General features: G+C 40.0%; 1 protein-coding gene across 1 annotated transcript; it reads left to right on the forward strand.

Annotated features, from left to right (window-relative positions):
* Positions 1–855: 855 nt before the first annotated feature.
* On the forward strand, positions 856–9,068 carry rtn2b (reticulon 2b). Its single transcript, XM_086308306.1, has 7 exons — positions 856–949; positions 4,970–5,177; positions 5,290–5,428; positions 5,771–5,840; positions 6,515–6,561; positions 6,732–6,790; positions 6,914–9,068. Exons 1-7 carry the CDS (start codon positions 937–939, stop codon positions 7,014–7,016), a joined length of 639 nt encoding a protein of 212 aa, XP_086164432.1. The 5' UTR covers positions 856–936; the 3' UTR covers positions 7,017–9,068.
* The last annotated feature ends 1,206 nt before the right edge of the window (positions 9,069–10,274 follow it).

Here is a 10,274-nt window from a genome sequence, read left to right on the forward strand (position 1 = left end):
AAGCACAGGAAGAACATCCTAATGCAACTCAGAAGGGTCCAGCAAGAATCCTTTTGATATGAAGCCACAGTGCTAGGATAGGACACGTCAGTATAGCCCTCTACAACCATAAATGTAGAAGAGCATACAAAAAAAAGTACATACTTTTATTTTCATATGTGTATTAGACACTATTAATTAGCAATATATCAGTTGTTGAATAACAGTTATATAACACCCTTAATTCGTACTAAATACCGTACAGCAAACACATCATGGCTTTTTAAAATACAAATGTTAGTACAGCTCCCTTTTATAGTATACATCTGAGCCTGTGCTTTTCTAACATGGATTTCCTCTTTTATAAGGTTGTTCTTATGTTATCTTTAGAGCTTTAAAGGTGTGAGTGAAAGTGTTAAATATACAGATGGCGAGGCGAGTTTGGCGCCGTGTTTTGGTCTGACACACAGAAGGTGTCATGAGGGATATTTGTGCAGAGTGAATAATAAATCTATAGAGAAACTCATCTTTCTTGCTTATCTGTAAAACGTGGCAAGTGACTGCAGTGACTGTATGTATTCAGCTTGATGTCAGTGCTGTAGCACGCAGCTTTTGGCATTAGCTTCCTGCTAACATTAGTTGTTTTCTTATCAGTTTGGATTGATGATCATTTTACGTAAAAAAAACCTGTCATGGTCTGTCGTGCATGGAAAGGCCTCTGTGTGCAAATCAGCCACCAACTGGTTGAGGAAGCATTAGCCTCTACAAGCTGTGGGGCATGTACATGCTCAAGTCTCAAGTTCCCAATTTGAGTGTGTGTGAATCCAATACAGGATAAAATTAGGCCAGCCGGGCCTTATATTGCTGACGGAGCTGGGGTGGCCAAAAAAAGCCTGGAGTGCAAGCCAACGGTGGAAGCACAAGAAAGAGAGGAGAGCAAGCAGGACCGCCGCTGAAATGGCCACCAAACGTAAGGAAACCAATATTGACAGCTTTAAGTAAAGTGAAGGAGAGCAGACGGGGTCAGAGTGCAGCTGTCAGGTGGAGAAGAAGGGAATTTATTTACTTTCCCTCTGCTGTGCAGGTGTGAATGCAGGCAGGATGGCAAGTTAAACACTGAATCCAGTGTGTCTTTCATTTGGTCGACAGATGGGCTGAATGGGATTGAGCTAAATGAGAGCCCACTGCTGACTGAATGTAGTTTGTTTTATTTGTAAAGGCTTAAATTGTTATAGGAGATAAGAAATGCTGTCTTGTCAGGGCTGTTTTACTTCTGATAACACATAACTCCAGTTATTCGGATAAGAATGAGAGGGCGTACTTGTGCCCAGCTTTGAAGTGACTTCACTGGTGTGACAGCATTAATGTTTCTGTTTTTATAAATGAATAAGAATACATCTACTTTTATAATTCTCAGGAAACCCAACTATGAAAACCAGCAATACTCTGCTGCTTTTAAATAATCTGTTTTAATCATAAAATGATCTTAAATTTGTGCTGCAGTTAGGATGCTCGTGTAATGTTGGTGGGTAAGGATCTAGTGTCTAATCTAAGGATTTATGATTTACTTTCAGACATGTACAGATCCCATTAAAAACAGCATTCATTCAGAAAGATTTTCTCCTTTAATAAAGGAGCATGGCATGGCATGAAACGAGGTGAGGGTGTCCTTCATTTTCTGTAAAATTGTTTTGTCATTTGTCTTCGTTACCCTTTTCTCTTTCTTATCCACACTTTAAATAACAATGTGTCCATTTTTCAAACACCCGCTGGCTGTGGTCGTTGTGGTAGAGAGAATTTTAGATGACTTTTATGAGACCATGTGAAAAAGTCTCAGTCTCTATTTATGGCTCAAAACAGTTCAAATATCCACAGTGGGACTTATCAGAGAGAAAAGGGAGAATATGATACAGCAACTCATAGCATCTGTTTAACTTTAGTTTAAAACATTCACTGTACTAGCAAAAGTAGCACATGGCATCTTTTGTATACCTCATATGTTTTCAAAACCAAATGAATTAATTTTTATTTACACGGCACCAAATCACAACAACAGCCTCAGGGCGCTTTATATTGTAAGGTAACCCTAATGTAACCCTGCAGTAATACCAAGAAAACAGGGAAAACCCCAACAATCATATAGCCCCGGTGAGCAAGCGCTTTGACAACAGTGGGAAGCAAAAAACTCCCTTTTAACAAGAAGAAACCTCCAGCAGAACCAGGCTCAGGGAGGGGCAGCGATCTGCTGCGACTGGAGGAAGACAGGACAAAACACACGCTGTGGAAGAGAGCCAGAGATTAACAATAAGTAATGATTAAATGCAGAGAGATGTATAAACAAAAAGAGAGTAAGAATTGTGATTGAAGGAGAAATACTCAATGCATCATGGGAATCCGCCAGCAGACTACACCTACTGCAGCATAACTACGGGAGGATTCAGGTTCACCTGATCCAGCACTGACTATGTGCTTTAGCAAAAAGGAAAGTTTTAAGCCCAATCTTAAAAGTGGAGATGGCGTCTGTCTCTCCATCTACTTCTAAATACTGTAGGAACCACAAGTAAGCACACAGTCTGAGAGCTAATGGGGTGATACGGCCTGATTATTCAAGATCTTGTATTTCATTTTTATTTCATTTCAATTTTATTTATATAGCGCCAAATCGCAACAACAGTCGCCTCAAGGCGCTTTATATTGTACAGTAGATCATACAATAATAGATACAGAGAGAAACCCAACAATCATATGACCCCCTATGAGCAAGCACTTTGGCGATAGTGGGAAGGAAAAACTCCCTTTTAACAGGAAGAAACCTCTGGCAGAACCAGGCTCAGGGAGGGGCGGCCATCTGCTGCGACCGGTTGGGGTGAGAGAAGGAAGACAGGATAAAAGACATGCTGTGGAAGAGAGACAGAGGTTAATAACAGATATGATTCAATGCAGAGAGGTCTGTTAACACATAGTGAGTGAGAAAGGTGACTGGAAAGGAAAAACTCAATGCATCATGGGAATCCCCCGGCAGCCTACGTCTATTGCAGCATAACTAAGGGAGGATTCAGGGTCACCTGGTCCAGCCTTAACTATATGCTTTAGCAAAAAGGAAAGTTTTAAGCCTAATCTTGAAAGTAGAGATAGTGTCTGTCTCCCGAATCCAAACTGGAAGCTGGTTCCACAGAAGAGGGGCCTGAAAACTGAAGGCTCTGCCTCCCATTCTACTTTTAAATACTCTAGGAACAACAAGTAGGCCTGCAGTGCGAGAGTGAAGTGCTCTAATAGGGTGATATGGTACTACAAGGTCATTGAGATAAGATGGGGCCTGATTATTTAAGACCTTGTATGTGAGGAGCAGGATTTTGAATTCAATTCTGGATTTAACAGGAAGCCAATGAAGGGAAGCCAAAACAGGAGAAATATGCTCTCTCTTTCTAGTCCCTGTCAGGACTCTTGCTGCAGCATTTTGAATTAGCTGAAGGCTTTTCAGTGAGTTTTTTGGACATCCTGATAATAATGAATTACAGTAGTCCAGCCTGGAAGTAATAAATGCATGAACTAGTTTTTCAGCATCACTCTGAGACAGGATATTTCTAATTTTAGAGATGTTGCACAAATGGAAGAACGCAGTCTTACATATTTGTTTAATATATGCATTGTCCTGGTCAAAAATGACTCCAAGGTTCCTCACAGCGTTACTGGAGGCCAAGGTAATGCCATCCAGAGTAAAAATCTGGTTAGATACCATATTTCTAAGATTTTCAGGGCAGAGTACAATAACCTCAGTTTTATCTGAATTAAGAAGCAGAAAGTTAGCGGCCATCCAGGTCTTTATGTCTTTAAGACATTCCTGCAGTTTAAGTAATTGGTGTGTGTTATCTGGCTTCATGGACAGATAGAGCTGGGTGTCATCTGCATAGCAGTGAAAATGTATGCTATGTCTTCTAATGATGCTGCCTAGGGGAAGCATGTATAATGTAAACAGAATTGGTCCTAGCACTGAACCCTGTGGAACACCATAATTGACCTTAGTGTGTGAAGAGGACTCTCCACTTACATGCACAAATTGGAGTCTAATAGATAGATATGATACAAACAACTGCAGTGCAGTACCTGTAATACCTACAGCATGTTCTAATCGCTCTAATAGGATATTATGGTCGACAGTATTGAATGCTGCACTAAGGTCTAGCAGGACAAGCACAGAGATGAGTCCACTGTCAGAGGCCATAAGAAGATCATTTGTAACCTTCACTAAAGCTGTTTCTGTGCTGTGATGAGCTCTGAAACCTGACTGACATTCTTCAAATAATGTTAATGTTAATGTTAAAGGAATGGTTAGCTTAACAGTGCTCTGACTTTTTGTCAGTCAGGCTACACTAATGAAGAGAAACCTAGGGCTGTTCTTACGTTCTTCAATCAGTGATGAACAGTAAGGTTTTCTAGCTTTACGAAGGGCTTTTTTTTTTTTTTTTTTTTTTTTTACAAAGCAGCAGTATTTCTCCAGACTAAATGACAATCTTCTAAATTACTGAGATCCTATTTACTCTCCAGCTTTGGAGTTATCTGCTTTAAGGTGCATATTTGATTTGAGAGTTATAGTAGGAGGTCTTTTTCAGAGGAGCTACAATATCCAGAGTCCTACACAGTGAAGAAGTAAAATTATCAACAACATAACTGACCTCTGTGGGATTAAAATAAGTAGAGATAGATAAGTTCTTTTCCTGGGTTTTCAGTACTTTCCTCATTTTGAACTACTTACTGCCTCGTTGCTAGTTTTATCTCCACTCCAGTTTTATCGACTTCTCTACACCCTTCTGTCATGTTACCACTCTTGGTAACCCTGCTTCACAGTCAGGTCATGAAGTATAAGAAACATTAGCCTGTATCTAATTTAAGCTTAACAACTTCCCATTTCAGTTGCATATTCACTCAGATATACCGCGCTCTCTGTGCATCACTCATTTAAGATGATGTCTTGTGCTTAATTGCTTTGCAGTTGTGGATCTGGTGTACTGGCGCCACATGTGGAGGACTGGTGTGGTGTTTACAGGGCTGGTAATCGGTCTGGCCAGCTTGTTCCAGCTTAGTGCCGTGACTGTGGTCTCCAACGTCTTTCTGGGTGTCATGTGCATCACCTTCCCCCTCCGTTTTTATTATAAGCTCCTGGAGCTCCTGCGCTGGAACCCTGGGGTTCACCCCTTTCAGTGAGTCCATCAGTGTTCACACACAGGTTTTTCTTTTCCAGCTAAATATGCTGCTCCTCTGCTTTCTGGAAGCATGTTGAACTTTCTCACAAATGTGTTATCCTGTGCTTAGGTCATGTCTGGATTACGACAGCTCTCTGACAAATAAGGAGACGGTGATGCTGGTGGAGGAGACGGTGCTGCTGATCGCATTTGCTGTCACAGAAATCAAACGGCTCATTTTCATTGAAAACATATTTGACTCTATTAAGGTATGAGTGTGATGGTAAAGCAATAGTATAGATGTCACAAAGCCAAGATTAAAAGACTTTTTGACTTTGGTGCCACCTGGTGGCAGCTACACACCACACACGCTCGTGTGGGGCTCTGAGCAGCTGTACTGTTTTAATCCAGGCTATATTGCTTAAAAGCAGCTAAAAATTAAACAGAGCCACCATGCAGTGTTCATTTTCTCATGGGATCAAGACTACATTCAGCAGCTTTAAATCTCAGCGAGACATTTATTAAAGCAGCATCATTCACAAATCAAATTACAGTTAATAAACTAAACTATTAAACTGTTCAGTAATCTTTTTCTGTGCTCTTTCTCTCAGTTTGTTGTGCTTCTGTATCTGCTGACCTATGTTGGCATCCAAACTAATGGACTGACCCTGGTAATAAGTGGTAAGTTGCACCCGCTGTATACTTATGCTTTGTGCTAACACACGTATCTAATTTCCTCCATGTCTCTTTCCTCCACCTACATATATTAAGCTCCCAGCACCTTCAAATGTATCTTCCTCTTTGTAAGACTCATGAGTGATCTATCATCTCAGTAGTTAAAGTGTGACTGGGTTTAGGCAGAAAAAAGCACTTTGCACATGACGGTTAAGATTTAAGGAATAACTTTTACTGCAAACCTCAAGTTCCTTTTGAAGTCATGCCTCCATCAGTCGCCTCAGATGACTGGTTTGCACCAATTATTTAAGTAGGAGAATGTTTTCATTAGAACCAATTAGATTATTTTTGTGCAATGCTAAAGTGACATAAAGCCCAGGAGGTAGAGTGGGTCATCTACTGATTGGAAGGTTGGTAGATTGATCCTTGGCTCCTCAACACTGCATATTAAAGCATGCTTGAGCATGATACTGAGCCCTGAGCTGCCTCTGATGCATCTACTGAAGTGTGTGTGTGTGTGAATGTTAGACAAAGCTCTCAAAAACAAAGATTGAAAGTGGAGCCTAAATGTGTGTGTGAATGGATGAATGTGGCTGGTAGTAGAAAGTGTTTAGAGTGCTCAGCTAGAGTGCTCTAAAAGTAGCAGTCCAGTCATTTACATGAATAATTTGTCTGTCCAGCTGTGATCGCTGTTTTCTCCCTTCCTTTGCTGTACAAAAAGCAGCAGGTGAGTTTATTTTATGTTAAAAAAAATTTCAATGAAAATGATTCAGCAAAGTTGATTAATAGTTAAAACCAAACAAAACAGAAACATATCTTAGTAAAAATCGCATGTAATTCTATGTAAGATGCAGAAATTGCTGGTTTGCACTGACCTTTGTGATATTTTGGTGACAGGTGCGGATAAGAAGGATTGCTAGAGCCGTCAGAGCTTTTCTAAAGAGAGTCAAAAGCCTGTAAGTGAGCTACCCATTTATGTGATATTGTTTTCTGTTCTTGGTCATGTCATGCTAGCAAAATTGTGGCTTTTTCTTCGGTGTTGGTATTTTCTTCATTGTGATGCCCCCGTTTTGTTGTAGGTTCTCCAGTGTGTACGATTCGGTGAGGCCCCCTCCAGCCCCTGCACCAAAACCTGCAATTTCAGCTGTGAATGTGCCCAAACAGAAAGCCAAGTCAAAGTAACTGTGTTGGTCACGTATTGAAAACACCCAGCATTTGGGATTTGGGGAAAGACTGGAAGGGCACATCCTCTGGGGGGCGGCTGGAGGGGCTGCTCGTTTCCACTTCTCCACCATGATGTTTGTTTATGGGAGCAAGATATAATTGATCCTGACAGCTTAAACAAAGCTGCCATTCACTGAAGGAGGGAGAGGATGAGGAGGTGTATGAGGAGGGGAATTTTAGTTACTGTGATGCTCTCTGTGGGCAGCGTCTAATAGAACCAGTTCACACAGTCATACTCTTCGAGTGGGCTATGGATGGCACAGAACATCACAGCTTTTTTTTTTCTTTAATAACAAGTGTATTTTTACATAACTAGTCCGCTGTGTTCCTGTCAAACTGTGGAAGTATTTATAATGAAGCCCTGCAGCATTATTGCTGCCTTTATTATGAAGCATCATTCATTGTTAGCTTCATAGAATAAAAAGACATGAACATCGCCTGCTATTAATCAGCATTAATAGTGCTGCACTTGCTAAGTCGAGGAAAAAGCTTGGTAAGCAGCCAGCCCCACAACCTTTAAAAGACTTACATGAGAAATAATGAGAGTGTTCTCCTTTAATCTTAGTGCTAATCACTTTTAATTAGAAACAAACAGTGACCTCATATTTGTGGGGAAAGCAGTTTGCTAATAAAAAAAGTACAACTCTTAACAAGTGGGAGGAATATTGACTCTTGTAGTAAATGCAGTTCATTTTGATTGATCAAAACACAAAAAGGCACTTTCTAGATAACATCTTAGACTGTATACAAAAGATAGACATAGCAACCATGAAATCACCCAATGTTTTTTAAAAAAAATTGCCATGTTTTTTTAAACCACACGACATGAGTGTGGGACGGTTTTCGTTGTGTAACTGGGTGACACCACACTCTCCCTGGCTAATGACTTGTCAATCAAATGGTAAAGCATTCCTTGCTTTATTGTCCTTCTGTGATTCGCTGTGCATATAAATATGAGTACAGCGCTGTGTAGAGTAATTTAGTATTATGGCTGTATTCACTAATCTTCCATTGTTTTGAGTTACGACTTGCTAAGCCATCACTAACTAGCTAATCAATTATCACATGTCCATAACTGCAGGAACCAGATGCTTAAACTGCTTTCAGGGAACATTTGAGGAAGCCATTAAATCAGTTATAGTCAAATTTGGTGCAGTTTCAGGAATTTCATGGAATTATCAGCACTGATGGCAAAATAGTGGACTTTAATTTCATTCTTTCCCCCCAAAATAATGAATATATCCCCACAGCATTACAGTTTGTGAAGTATAAAACATGCTTTTTACACTTTTACCACTTATCTAGAAGTAGTTGCTACCACATGCTGTAAACATAGAAATTAGGTGACTTTGTACAAACATGAGCACAGAAAACAACATGACATGTGGGCGAATGGGAAAGAAGAGTTTGGGTGAACTCTTTCGTTATTGTAGCAACCAGCTGCCAAGCCTGAGCCAGTAGTCAGCAGTGTCGTTTAAGCCTCTAACGCTCCGTGTTTTAGACCATAAAAAAGAAGCTGCTGCTCATACTAATGTGTCTTAATGAGCGTGTAAAACTCATGTTGGATAGTTATGCTTTTATTTACCAACAATATTCTGTCGATTTATTTTCAAAAGTCTTATTTTTAGAAAGAGTATTTTTTCTAATCTTCAACCATATTTACCCACCTCTGCAGTATACAGAGAACAGTAAAACGTGGATATTCTAAACAAAAACTGTTGATTGCATAAATGATGCATTAGTGCAATATCAGAATTAGTGTAGTATCAGTGGTACTGCGCACTTTGCGTGTGAAATTAGCAGACTTTTTTCTCTTAGTCACTGTAATAACAATCATCAGTATAAACACATGGTCTTAAATAACAGCTGCCTAAAGTCAGGCATCATCTGCTAGCCCATGTTTTAGGTCTACTCTGTATTTGTAATGGATTTTTTTTTATTGTGATGTTCTATTGTAATTTTGCTCCCAAATAAAATCTTGTTTACTACAAATAAAGACGAGTTTCCTCTGTGCCTTCACAAACAGTACCATGCAAAACTCTTGAGCTCAACCCCTCGTTTATTTGTTTAAGTAAGTATACATGAAAATACAGTATATAAGGCAAAAACAGTTTGTACAATTCCATTGAACGTGAAAGTCAATATTTGGTAAAACCAACTTTATTCAGTATCGATCAGTCCAAGAGACCTGTTGCAGCTGATTTTTAGTCCATATGTCAGCATTTTCTCCTTGTTTCCCTTCCTTAAGAATGGCTTTTTGACAGCCTCCCCCCACACCCCACCCCACTGAGACCATTTCTGATGAGACTTCAGTGAACAGCAGATGGATCAGCTGAAGCAGAGAAAAACTTCTGAAATCAGATCCATTGTTAAATATCACTTTTAAATGAAAAGAAAGTCTGGCTCCTAGGAAGCAAAACATAAAGAAAGGAGGGGTGACTCTTCACTTTTGCACAGTAGTGTTTAATTAATCAATTTTCCTCCACTGCCTAAGCTAACTTCTTTCATAGTGTATATTTCAGCTGGTGTTATAAAGAATGTAACAACACTCAGTGAGACATGACGGCGGGAGCAATCACAGCACCAGGACTCTGATAGAGAAACATCTAAATGGAATTAATGCATCATTTATTCCATCGCTTGTAGTTTTGTGCTGTGAAAACGACGTCTGTGCCAAAGGGTTAGCAGTTTTCCACTGTGTAAACAGGCTCGACGGTAAGACTGCAGCCACCCAAGTTTTAATTCTCTCTGACAAGGAGCAGCCAAGGGTCGCATTATGTATTCAGTGATGCACACGCTCTATCGGGGGTTGCGCTGACCCATTTGTCCACTAGGTGTTACCCTAGGAAAGTCTTCGCAGGAGCCCGTAACACGAGGACTGATCTAAACAAATCACTGATTTCTTTCAAACATCTCCACCCTCACTGTGGTGTCATTACAACGTGAGCTCTGGCTTTCCACAGCACAAACACCACATCATTGACTCACGGTAATAATAAGAGCTTTTCTCTTTGATGTGGGCGTCACAGTAATTGCAATGTGACTGTGACCTTGAGATGATTTTTATTTCCCTTAAAAAAATAAATAAAACCAAACTCTTTTCGTCACTACAAACTCTTTTTCAAATCTTCAAGGACTTCTTCTCTTGTTTCCCCGTGTCGTGACTCAGAGCTTCCATCTCTCAGAGTGTTTACTTTAAAAAGGTCACTGAACACC

The sequence above is a fragment of the Aulonocara sp. 'chitande type north' Nkhata Bay genome, linkage group LG10, assembly GCF_057382095.1.
Source record: "Aulonocara sp. 'chitande type north' Nkhata Bay isolate Kocher_YH1m ecotype deep benthic linkage group LG10, A_spYH_male_GT1.1, whole genome shotgun sequence".
NCBI lineage: Eukaryota > Metazoa > Chordata > Actinopteri > Cichliformes > Cichlidae > Aulonocara > Aulonocara sp. 'chitande type north' Nkhata Bay.

Excerpts from the sequence above, each read along its gene's own strand:
- rtn2b (XM_086308306.1), top strand. Across the intron at positions 5,429-5,770 it reads ACATATTTGACTCTATTAAG|TTTGTTGTGCTTCTGTATCT; the intron begins GTATGAGTGTGA and ends TCTTTCTCTCAG. Across the intron at positions 5,841-6,514 it reads ACTGACCCTGGTAATAAGTG|CTGTGATCGCTGTTTTCTCC; the intron begins GTAAGTTGCACC and ends TTGTCTGTCCAG.